Below are 13,634 nucleotides of genomic sequence, written 5' to 3' on the forward strand. Positions count from 1 at the left end.
CATCATGTCCAAAGAGCTGTGAGGACTTATATGAACAAACAACTTAGATATATATACCAACATTCACATAAGTCCAAAACACATCTAGGAACAAAATAAGACATGTTAGGGAATTAAATCCCAAAGCCAAAACAAATCATAAAACATTCACTTGACTTCGTATATCATTCAAAAAGGATGGATTTAGATCACCCAAAAAGCCTTGACATTAACAACTCGGAACCTCGCAGTGAGGCACAATAGGTTGGGTTGGCTTGACAAAATAGATTCAGGTCGACACCGCTAACTATGCTCTGGTGCCTAACCACCTACATATATTTAATAAATTGTGAGCTAAAACCCAGTGATTAACAACTGTGTAAAGGGGTTTAGAATGAATGCTCTTTTAGTATTTAAAATAGTCAATTGCATCAGTAGATCAATTAGTCGATCAATATCTCATAGTTCATATCATATCAATCATATAGTAATCATAGCAATCATTCGTGATACATCCAATAGAAGAATAGTGCAGTAGGTCTTAGAAGACCGAACAGTCAATTGATGGCCATCAAACAGTAAACAGTAGTTCCAGAAATTGGAACTAATAGAGATCTCTGTAACAGTAATAATAACAGTAGCAGTAACAGTAACTATAGCAGTAGCAGTAATAGTCAGTTGCTATGCATGCCACGAGTACAGTTTATAATATATGACAAACATTCATTCAGTAAACAATATCATTTCAGAAAGCAGTACAGTTAATCATTCAGAAAATAATTATAATTGAACATAACTTTACAACATTGTTACTCACAGTGGACTCCTTAACTTATGTGCTTAACATGCGGTGTCCGACCTAAACAAACAAATTCGAGCACAACTCAATTACAATCATGTCATTCAGCCATTTAATCAATCCTATTCAGTTTGGTATATATATATATATCTATTCAATTCATTTACTTCTCACTCGGTTTCTATTTATTAATTAACTGTTTGGTTATAACATTTGTGCTATAGTTTCTTTCCTGCTTATGATATGAACATGAATCCAAATGCACATAAAAACACTTTAAAACCATGCAAATGGAGGCCCAGAAGGTAAAAAAGTGGAGCGAAAACAAAAACTAAGTCAGCCCTGTTGGCCGCACGTGCAGTGGCCACTAGCGCTTGAGCGTGCAGTATGCATATTGCGAGGGAGGGTTGGCCACTCGTGCGGTGGCCTTGGCCGCACGAGCAGTGATTACACAGATTGTATCTTTAAGCATATGAAGGTTGGCCACTCGAGCGGTGGCCCAGGCCGCTCGAGCAGTCTGGGTTAAAATGTTGTCCGAAAACTCTGCCTTAATTAGAAGCTCAGACTTTGCAAATTACAACTTCATTTTCATGCAAAACACTTCCAAAACTTTCTTGTAAACAACCAAAACTTTATTTTACAATATCAAATGTTAATCACAACTTTGAAGTAACCTTAAATTTCCATATAAGAGTTCAAGTCTTGAATTATCATGCAATTTCATACAATTTTCCATCTTTGAACTTCAATCTTCAAATCCCATAAAAAAATCTTTCAATTTTGAAAACCCATGCAATAAAATACATATATGATCATGAAGTTTAAGAATTATGCCGTGCATGTTGTATTTGAGATCAAACTCCTTTAAATCTTTCATATGGTAACATGCATGTTCTAAGCTCATAATATGATAAACAAAACCTCTAATTACTCATGAAATTCATCCTAGTTCAACTCAAAACCTAAAGGATCATGAGTATAGAATCTCAATTCCATGAAATTTGGTGGAAATTTCTTACCTTAATTGGTTAATTTGTGAAGATTTCAAGTTTCCTTTCACTTTGTCTTTTTCCTATCTTCTTTCTCTGGTTAAGCTCTCTCACCAAGTCTTTTCTCCATCTCTCTACGTGTACTCTCAAGGCAAGGCCACTATATTCCTTTCTTATTCTTACTCCTTGATGACTAGCTAAGGACAAATATAAGTTAGCTTAATAATTTGTTTTGGCTTTGCTTAATTAGAGTTTTAATTAATATTAATCAAACTACCCAATTAAATTAATCTCATCATCTTATAATCTTAATTACACTAAAATTAATTCTACCAATGTGAATTAGGCTCTAATTCCTATTCAATTAGTTACTTCTAACTTGTTAAAATTAACGAAGCAAACAGGTTTAATTTTTACTCTAACCTATCTGTCCACCATAACATTATTCCAATAATCACATGGCAAATCAATAACACTTCATAACACATAATCACATAATTAACAATAAACATATATTCAATATAATTAATTTGCTTAATTAAGAAGGTGGTTGTCACAGAAAATCTACCACACTTACTACCAAAGAAGAGCTTAGCAGGGCTACCTGGACATTTCTACACACTCTGCCTGCTCAAGTATTCTCACACAATTTTTTTGGTTGCTTTTTTTAATTTTGCAGTCATTGGACTTTAGTTTTTGTTCTCTATATAAATTTCCGGTGCATGATAAATCCATAAGTCTAACCAAAATTGTAATGACTCAATTAGCATTTCATGTAACATATTCATTGAAGTTGTGTCCGTGTTAATTTCCCATGTGCGTATGTTTCATTCAGTATCCAGATAATCCAACTAGACAGCAAAGGAAAGATATAAAAGAACTGGTATGATACCCCCTCAACACCTTTCTGTGTCAAAATAGCTGATCTTTAAAACAACATTTTCTTTTTTCTTCAACCAACATTACAAAGAATTTCTTAGTCATTGTCAATTATATTTATGTTGAAATAATGCTTTACCAAATTTTTATTATCTCATTCTTTTTTCTTTTCCTTTTTTTCCATTTTTTTTTTAATTTTGTGATAAATAAGACACGCATCCCTTTGTTCCAACCAAGACTTAACAATCCTACATCATTTCCTTTAGCAATTTTTATCTTTTACTTATGTTGAATATTGAAGCAATTTTGATTAAAATGTAAAATTGTTGTATCCTTTTTTGGAACCAACTGAATTCTAGATACTTGAATTTTTACTCTACATTTATTTATTTAAGATCCTTTGAGTTCATATTCAAATTTAGATTTTAGTATCAGTAATTGTACTTGAATTCGGATTTGGCCCAACTGCCCAAGTTGTCCTTATTGGCTATCATAGTGATTAACTACTTAAAAAAAAAAAAAAGTGCATGCCACTATTGTGATTGACATGAACCAATTTGGCATGCAGATGAAGATATTATCTTGGATGTACCCCTGCAAGGATTGTGCAGATCACATTAATGTCGTGTTTGGTTGAGGGATTTGAAGAGGGATTTGGAAAGGGAAAGAGAAAAGTTAGGTAAAATATGAATAAAATATACCTACATTTTACCTAGTTTCACACACCTTTTCCCCTTTCCTTTCTAAATCCATCCCCAAATCCCCTATCCAAACACAACATAAAGAAATTATGAGGTGTGTATACACACATACATTGGCATTCGATTTCTATTCTTGCGTTAAACTTAGAATTAATGTAAAGAAGCCAATATAAAGATAACAGATAAAAATATGTGTGTCAAATAATCCATTCTTTTCTTTTAGGCTAGCCTTTGCCTTAAGGGCTATATGGTCAACACTGTTGCCTAGCAAGTGGCAATAAGATATTCAAGCTTCTAATTGCAGCTTGTCATTTATGTTTTTAACGACTGTACTGACCGTATTTTGATTACTAGGCTTCCATTGACTAATAGAAACTTGAAATCTCACATTGTCTCTCTCATTTTAGGGCAAAATTTGGCTGCCTGCTGTCCTCTTGCCCATGATTGTGAATGGCTTATTGCACTTACAACAACATTAAAAATTGTAATTATCTAAAATAAAGTGAGAAGAATTTAGAAACAATTCTTTTAATGCAAGTGACCAATAGTCATGTGGCCATCTTGATGCCCACTAATGAGTCCTAGCTTTAAAATTGGGCCCCACAAATAGTACCTCGGACTTGCATATGTGACACACTTGTCGCTCACTTGGCCACTTGCACATAAAGAACTATACCAAGTTTTATCCAAATTGAGCAATTTAGGAAAATTGAAGGCTTCACAATTTGGAGTGTTGTCGAATCAAGTTAGGTTTCCTTCAATGGGACTAAGAAATTTGAATTGAACATCCAAACATGCAAAAGGGTTGGAGTCGATAATCAAAGTGATCATTAAGGACGTATATGTCATTGCTCCATCTTTATTTAGTGCATTATTTTGTTTCCCCCCTTTTTCGTGGCTTTTTGTTGGCTATTATAGCATGTCTAGGATGGAACATTTGATCACTTTAGGAGATGAAACATTCCATATTTCCTCATCATTTTTGGTGCGAGTCTCCAGTTTGTGTTGCAATACTTCACTCTGTAAGATGGTTTTGGGTCTTGAACTGCCTAGGGAAAAAAATCAATAAAAGAAAATGCTAACAAACAAGAAGGAATCCTTTTATATTCGTATGGTTGCCAGATTGTGTATGACAATTTCACTAATTGATGAATAAACTTGTTGTTTGACAAAGCAAATCTTGTGCAGGCTGGATCTCAAGCTGAGTTTTTCCAATGGTTATGCCATGTGCACAATGTTATCAACAGAAGGTAACATACATGTTTATAATAGGTACAATTTTCTTGTTTTTTGAGCATACAGATTTGATGACAGCCTAACTTGACAGCAAATTGTGAACACTTTTACATGGTAATAAGACCATTAAGTTGCTTTGTAATTTGTACATAGCCCTCAATTTTACCCACAACACCTATGTGTTGGTTCTCAAGGACCAATTTATTAGTCAGAGCCCTAATTTTTTGTAAATTGGAATGTCTTATTGCCTTGGAAAGTTAGTGAAGTCAAAATTTGTGGTTCGTTTGTCCTTGTAATCAACGGCCTAGGTAAGTTGGTATTCCCTTGTGAGCAAGTTGATGCAAGGTGGGGAAAGATGAAGTGTGAGCAGCGCACGTGCGATCTACAAGGAACTACGACAATTTTTGGCAATAACATGTGTCAGAACTATAATGTTTATAATTTGAATATATAGGAAATTACCAAATTATGGATATCAGTGTTTAATTGATGAGATATATTGTACATGGAATTTACCAAATTTTTGTTTTCCCTATGCCCTCAGTCTTATACCATCTCTTTGTATTGTATCTAAATTACTATTTTAGTTGTTGTTGTTGTTGTCGTTATTGCTATTTTTAACTACTGAATTTTACTTCCAATAGAAAAATTGGCATATGCACAAATATCAAATTGTGTTACAATCGGGTCAAATTGCTTTCAAAATTTTCCGTGTTTGAGAAACTGGGGGACGGAAAAATTTCCTAATTTCTATAATAACGATTCATCAGCCCTTATAAAAACCAAAATTTAGATGAAATGGAACAAATCTATGGTTTCAAATCTATGTGGATTCATGGTCATGATGATTAGAGGAGTGTACTAAGGGTGATGGATTTTATGATCATTAAAAAATCAAAATAGTAAACATAAAATTTACAAAACATACTATTAGTAGATACTTTAATATTATAATGTGTTATAGATTATATTGTGTGATTGGGCTCCAAATAACTTGTTATTGTGATAACCTAGCTTCGTATTATGCTAATTAATCTTAATTGTGATTGTGATTATGTGTTTGGTATGATTTTGAGTGCCATTTATATAAATATATATGTGATTTTGAATTTCTATCTGTTCACCGTTGGAATATCTGTTCAACTTACTGTTATAAACTGAAAATTGAAGGCTTTGTCGGCCACAAAAATCGAAATTGACTACGCCATTGTGATTGGCGTGATTTCTAGAGCCTACGGTGAAATTTAATTGAAAATTGATTCGGATCAAATTAAATAGATTAAATTGATGGTATAGTGCTCAATTAATTAGTAATAATAAAATAAGATTGCGAGAGAGACTATAAAAGGGGCCATTTTCACTCAATACCACTATTTGTATTCAATTTGGCTGAGATTACTCTAGGGAAAGAGAGAGAGGGTCGGCTAGAGAGGGCAAGAAGAAGAATTGTGCAATTTTGGCTCAAGGCTTGAAAATTGGAGGTTAAACTCAAAGAATTAACTAGAATTTGGGTGTTTGAAGCCCCTAGGTGAGTGGATTCATAAGTTTGAGTTTGTAATTATGTAGATTCAAGGTTCAAGTGTGGTCAAGAACATAACTTGAACTGAATTTGTTGAATTTGGAGCTTGTATGAACATGCATGTGCATAATTGTTATCATTTTGTATGTTCAAGCATGAAGCATGTTGAATATGAAGAATTGAGCACCAAACTTTACATGCATGAGCAATTTTGTGTAGCTTCATGATTTTGAACACCATTTGCACCATTTGGAATAGAAATGAAGTCAAAAATTGACATGCATGCATGATTGATGAAGTTATGAAATTGGTATGAAGCTTGGGTGCATAAGTTTGGACTATACAAAAGAAATGAGGGTTATTTGAGAATTAGATGATGATTTTGAACAATTTGGTGTCATACTCTTATATTCTCATGTAATATGATGTGTTTGCATGTTTTTGAACTGAAATCATGAGTTTGGAACCTTTGAACATCAAAATTGAACTCTAATAACAGTTCTGGAAAACCCAGAATTTGGCATGTCCGCTCGAGCGGGCAATAACAAAATGTATCGAGATTTGAAACAAGCTATTGGTGGCCTAAAATAAAGAAAGAAATTGTAGAATATGTGTGCAAATGTCTTCAATGTCAGCAAGTTAAAGCTGAACATCAGAAACTGGGCGGTCTACTTCAACCTCTCCCTATTCCTGAATAGAAGTGGGACTATGTGACTATGGATTTCGTTGTTGGTCTACCTCAGACTCCTCGAGGTATGGATTCTATTTGGGTTGTAGTTGATAGACTGATTAAATCTGCACATTTTGTACCTGTTAGAACTACATTTGATGTTTATAGACTGGCTATTCGTTTACACAGAGTGCCAATATCTATTGCCTCGGATAGAGATCCGAAATTTGTGTCTATATTGTGAAAAAGTTTGCAAAGGGCTATGGGGACAGAATTGAGGTTTAGTACCGCATTCCACCCACAGACAGACAGTCAATCAGAATGAACAATACAAACTTTGGAAGATATGCTAAGAATGTGTGCCTTGGATTTTCAAGGGAGTTGGGAAGATTATTTGCCACTCACAGAGTTTGCATACAATAACAGCTTCCATTCCAATATCGGTATGGCACCATACGAGGCTTTGTATGGTAGAAGGTGTAGATCACCAACTTGTTGGACAGAAGTCGGGGATAGAGCTTTTCTTGGGCCTGAAATTGTACAAGACACTTCTAAAAAGATCAAAACTATTCAGCAAAGGCTCAAAGCAGCTCAGGACCAACAAAAGAATTTTGCAGATGTTCGAAGAAAACCTCTCGAGTATGAGGTTGGTGACCATGTATTTATTCGTGTGACTCCGATGAAAGGCCAAGTCAGGTTTGGAAAAAAGGGTAAGTTGTCGCCCCGTTACATTGGGCCGTTTCAAATTCTGGAAAGGCTTAGTCCAATTACTTATAGAGTTACTTTGCCACCGGGATTCGATCAAATCCGTAATGTGTTTCATGTGTCGATGTTGAGGGGTTATCTTCGAGAACTGTTTCATGTGATTGATTATCACTGGGTAACTCTTGATGAAAATATGGAGTATGCCGAATGGCCGGAACGAATCGTTGATTGGTAAGTGAAACAATTGAGAAGCAAGTCCAACCCAATGGTGAAAGTGGAATGAAAAGAACATTATGGGACGGATGCCACATGGGAAAAGAGGATGAAATGCGATTACGCTATCCACATTTGTTTCCGGACGAAGGTAAAATAAGTTTGGAGGACCAAACTTCCTAAAAGGGGGAAAACTGTGATAACCCTGCTTCGTATTATGCTAATTAATCTTAATTGTGATTGTGATTATGTGTTTGGTATGATTTTGAGTGCCATTTATATGAATATATATGTGGTTTTGAATTTCTATCTGTTCATCGTAGGAATATCTATTCAACTTACTGTTATAAACTGAAAATTGACTACGCCATTGTGATTGGCGTGATTTCTACAGCCTACAGTGAAATTTAATTAAAAATTGATTCAGATCAAATTAAATAGATTAAATTGATGGTATAGTGCTTAATTAATTAGTAATAATAAAATATGATTGAGAGAGAGACTATAAAAGGGGCCATTTTCACTCAATACCTCTCTTTGTATTCAATTTGGCTGAGATTACTCTAAGGAAAGAGAGAGAGGGTCGGCTAGAGAGGGAAAGAAGAAGAATTGCGCAATTTTGGCTCAAGGCTTGAAAATTGGAGGTTAAACTCAAAGAATTAGCTAGAATTTGGGTGTTTGAAGCTCCTAGGTGAGTGGATTCATAAGTTTGAGTTTGTAATTATGTAGATTCAAGGTTCAATTGTGGTCAAAAACATAACTTGAACTGAATTTGTTGAATTTGGAGCTTGTATGAACATGCATGTGCATAATTGTTATCATTTTGTATGTTCAAGCATAAAGCATGTTGAATATGAAAAATTGAGCACCAAACTTTACATGCATGAGTAATTTTGTGTAGCTTCATGATTTTGAAAACCATTTGCACCATTTGGAATAGAAATGAAGTCAAAAATTGACATGCATGCATGATTGATGAAGTTATGAAATTGGTATGAAGCTTAGGTGCATTAGTTTGGACCATACAAAAGAAATGAGGGTTATTTGAGAATTAGATGATGATTTTGAACAATTTGGTGTCATACTCTTATATTCTCATGTAATATGATGTGTTTTTATGTTTTTGAACTGAAATCATAAGTTTGGAACTTTTGAACATCAAAATTGAACTCCAAGAATAGTTCTGGAAAACCCAGAATGTGGCATGTTCGCTCAAGCGTGAAATGCGAGCTCCCAGAACTTTTTGCAGACATGGATGTCCGCTCGAGCGGGGAATAAGCGGGGATATTCACGCTCGAGCGGGAAGCCATGTAGTGTGACCTTCCGCTCGAACGTCGAGCGTCTGAATTCATGCTCGAGCATAAAAATGAGGTAACTAGTACTTTTGCAGACCTAATGGGTCCGCTCGAGCAGCCAAGTCCACGCTCGAGCGGGGACCCTTGTTTCAGAAATTTTGTAAAGGTGTTTTGTGTTTCATTTTCCGTTTTCTTTCATTTCTAAGCACTCTTAGGCATGCATTGAGCATCATAAATGAGTTAAAAAGATAAGAAAGAAACCTAAGAGGGATATATGAATTAAGAACAGATTGAATTGTTTGTGACCCATTGTGTTCACGAAATGTATAGGGTCGAGCTCCAGGGCAAATCCACCGACAGAACATTGTGAGTAATATCTTAATAAAGATATTTTGATGTATGTTATTTGTCTAATTATTTATTTCCCAATAAGTCTTATAAGTTTGTTGATTTGAATTGTGGACAAATGTTTGCTATGCCATATGGTTGGACCTAAGGCCGTCCGCTATGAATGAAAGAATGAATGGACCGAAGACCGTTTGACATGAATGATAGTCTGACATGAATGATAGTCTGACTCGAATGATAGTCTGATATGAATGAATGGGCCAATGACTGGGCCAAAGGCCGTTGGATATGAATGAATGGGCCAATGAATCGGCCAGAGGCCGTTGGATATGAATAAATGGGCCAATGAATGGGCCGGAGGCCGTTGGACATGAATGATTGGGCCAAAGGCCGTTTGATATACGTGAATGAATTGGGCTTGAGGCCGTTCGTCAAAGGACAAAGTGGGCTAGAGGTCCTTTGATATGTTCGGGCCTGAATCGCCTAATGTATTGAATAATACACGAAGTAGAATACTAAATGGGCCCAAGGCTGTTTGATATAGGTAAATCTCATTCGTGTACTTTTTTTATTTGATATTATTCACTGGGCTTTCACTCACGCTCATTCATGTGTATGTAGGTGAGCCAAAGGATGTCCAAACCCAGCCTCAGTGATGTATGTGAGAAACAGTCAAGGTTTTGAAGAGTCAGCCCAACGTCTCACGCACGAGACTTGTCTTCGCCTCTTTTGTTCTTTTGTTATAGTTTTGTTACGTTGGCGAAAACATTGAACTACTTTTGTATATAAACTTTAGGTTTGACTGACTTAGACTTGAATGATCATGTATGTGCAGTTTATATGTTAACTTCCCTTTTGATGTGAGTTATTAACGAATACTTATGTGAAATGTTATAATGTGCATATAAGCATAGCTCTATGGACAAAGTTTTAAATTTGCTTCCGTTTGGCCTCTTTACGCTGATGAGTTATGTCTCATATGGTTTGAGGCTGTAGGTAATCCCTTGATTGCTGGCCGGTTGTGGCCTTAACCCATAGGGGCGGGTTCGGGTCATGACAGTTCTCCTAGTTAACCCTTTCTTTTCCTCCAAGAAAACTTGCCCACCATGTTTCCAAGTTTGCTTGTCGACCAAGTCAAGTCTTCTTGCCCACCAAGTTAACCCTTTACTTGTCCACCAAGTTATCTCTCCTATAAATTGAGCCTTTCACCTCTCTTGTTGGTAGCTCACAAAAAACTAACTTAAGGGAGAGAGGAATCTGGAGTTATAAAAAAAAAAAAAAAAAGAAGAAGAGGAAGTGTTTGCTAGTTCCTTATTTGAGAGATTATCAGGCAAAGAAATAAATGGTGTATGTGATGAAGCTTTGGGTTTAACCAATTGTGTAGTATTGATGAACCATACGACTTAGTCAGGCTGTTGTATTCTAGGGGGGACAAGTCAAGGTTTTTTCTACTACACCGGTGTAAGGCTTTACCTAACCGCCAAGGGCTTGAATCTCCTTAAAGAGAGCGAATTTTCCGCGCCTCAGCCCTTTCAATAATTATTGTAATTTTCATTTTATGGTGTTTTATTTGTAATTATCACCAACAATTTTAAGGAGATTCAAACAGTAAAATTCATGGAGCTAATATTAGAGAAGCCCAACGAGAATATCGACGATCTCAACAAGCCCTTCCAGTTCAAGAGAGCCCATTTCAAGAGATGGAAAGGCAAGGTGCTTTTCTACCTCAGCCTCCTTAAGGTGGCCTATATCTTGACCGAGAAAAATTTGAACAAAGTCTCCATTGAAGAGATGACCGACGAGGAAATGCCGCTCATCTTGAAAAAATTGAGAAATACAACACAGATGAGTATAAATGTCAGTATTATCTTTTGAATTTTCTTTCGGATCAATTTTATGATTATTATGATATTATTTACACCACTGCCAAAAAAATTTGGAAAGCTTTGCAGAATAAATATAACACTGAAAAGGCAGGTGCTAAAAAATATGTTGCAAGCTGTTTTTTCTGCTATTAGATGATAGATGAAAAATCAGTAGTGGAGCAAGTCCAAGATTTTCAGATGCTAGTGACTGAAGCTAGATCCGAAAGCATCAAAATTAGAGACAATTTTGTTGTGGCATGTATTATTGACAAATTACCATCATCTTGGAGGGAGTTTCAGAAGTCAATGCGTCACAAGCAAAAAGAGACGTCCTTGGAGACTCTAATCACACGGATTCAAGTGGAGGAGGAAGCACGAAGACAAGATGCGCTTATGACACAAGGGCATTCCAATGCAAAGGTAAATTTAACTTTAGCTAAAGATATATTTCATAAAAATAGTCACTTGAAGCCAGTTAAGAAAATCTGGAAAAAATACTAGAAGGCCACAAAATAAAAATTACTCGAGGCAAAAGAAATGGAACCAAGAATCCCCTTTACAAGATCTGACAAATGTGACATGTTTTGTTTGTGGCAAAAGTGGACATATTGCTCGAACTTATAAATTTCGAAAACAACAGTCTCGAACATAGGCTAATGTTACTGAGGAACCATTTGTGGTTATGATTACAGATATTTTTATGATTCAATCTGCGGAAGGGTGGTGGGCAGACTCTGGTGCCAATAGGCATGTCTATTTGATAAAGATTAGTTCAAAGATTTTATTCCTTTTAATGAGGAGATGATTGTTATGCTTGGTGACTCCAGTTTAACGAAGGTGCTCAGGTATGGGGATATTGAGCTGAAATTTACCTCTAGACATGTGCTTGTTCTAAAAGATGTGTTGTACACACCGTCCATGAGAAAAAATTCGATGTCGAGTTATTTGCTCAACAAAGTTGGTTTTGAGCAGATTATTGAATCTGACCAATATGTGATCACTAAAAAAGGCATATTTGTGGGGAAAGGATATGCCTATGATAGAATGTTTAAATTAAATGTTGAGAATAAGAAAGCACATGTTTCTGTTTACATGCTGTCTTCTATGAATTTTTGGCATGCTCGTCTGTATCATATTAATAGCCGACATGTGGGAGTCATGAGTAGTTTAGGATTAATTCCCAGACTAACAAATAAGTTTGAGAAATGTGAAATTTGCAGTCAAGCAAAAATAACTAAAAGGCCTCGTAAATGTGTGGTGAGAAATACTGGATTATTAGAATTAATTCACATTGATTTATGTGAATTTGAAGGAATTTTAACATGTGGTGGAAATAGATATTTTATCACTTTTATTGATGATTTTTCAAAACACACTTATATATACTTGTTGAAAAATAAAAGTGATACTTTGGAAAAATTTAAAGAATTCCTTCTTGAAGTTGAAAATCAATTCGGTAAAAAGATTAAAAGATATAGAAGTGATAGAGGCAGGGATTATGAATTTTTTGGATTCAACTCGTTTACTCAGTCTTTGAGAATAATCTATGAAACTACTCCACCATATTCACCTGCATCTAATGGTGTAGCAGAAAGGAAAAATAGAATTTTAATTGATTTAACAAATGTTATACTAATTAAAGCATGTGCTCTTTCAAATTTGTGGAGAAAAGCAATTTTAACTGAATGTTATGTTATGAATAGAGTGCCACATAAAAAAAATAAAAGTTACACATTTTGAGTTGTAGAAAGGACATAAGCCAAATTTGAGATATTTGAGGGTTTCGAGTTGTCTAGCTTTTGTTAGACTTGTGAACTCTAAGAGACCTAAATTAGGTATGAAAGCTACCACTTGTACTTTTCTTGGATATGCAGCAAATAGTACAGCCTATAGATTTTTTGATATTGAAAACAAAATCATTTTTGAATCAGGAGATGCAATTTTTCATAAAGAAAAATTTCTTTTTAAATATAAAAATGGTGGGGATCAAAATTATCAAGAAAATATTTTATCTGAAATCGGTTCCTCTACTCCTCTTTTACAAAACAAGATATTGTAGTTTTTGAACCCAGAAGGAGTAAAAGAGCTAGATTAGAAAAAGATTTTGGTCATGATTATCATGTTTTTAATGTAGAGGAAACTCCATTAATTTTACAAGAAGCTTTGGCATTTCCTGACTCTGTTTTTTTGAATGAGACTGTAAATGATGAGATGAAATCATTATTATCCAATAAAACTTGGGTATTAGCAGATTTACCACCAGGTTGTAAAACTATTGGTTGTAAATGGGTTTGAGAAAGAAAAAAACACCTTAAACCGGATGGAACTATTGATAAATATAAAGCAAGGCTTGTTGTAAAAGGTTTTAAACAACAAGTAGATCTTGACTTTTTTGATACATTTTCTCCAGTTACTAGAGTTAGATCCATTAGATTA

At 35.0% G+C, this 13,634-nt stretch overlaps 1 protein-coding gene across 1 annotated transcript; it reads left to right on the forward strand.

Annotated features, from left to right (window-relative positions):
* The first annotated feature begins 875 nt into the window (after positions 1-875).
* On the forward strand, positions 876-4,926 carry LOC114322678 (FAD-linked sulfhydryl oxidase ERV1-like). The gene is made up of 5 exons (XM_082908206.1): positions 876-912; positions 2,314-2,402; positions 2,603-2,650; positions 3,215-3,278; positions 4,522-4,926. Exons 1-5 carry the CDS (start codon positions 876-878, stop codon positions 4,599-4,601), a joined length of 318 nt encoding a protein of 105 aa, XP_082764332.1. The 3' UTR covers positions 4,602-4,926.
* The last annotated feature ends 8,708 nt before the right edge of the window (positions 4,927-13,634 follow it).

This window comes from Camellia sinensis, chromosome 2 (genome assembly GCF_055761805.1).
Source record: "Camellia sinensis isolate YWXY chromosome 2, ASM5576180v1, whole genome shotgun sequence".
NCBI classification, from domain to species: Eukaryota; Viridiplantae; Streptophyta; class Magnoliopsida; order Ericales; family Theaceae; genus Camellia; species Camellia sinensis.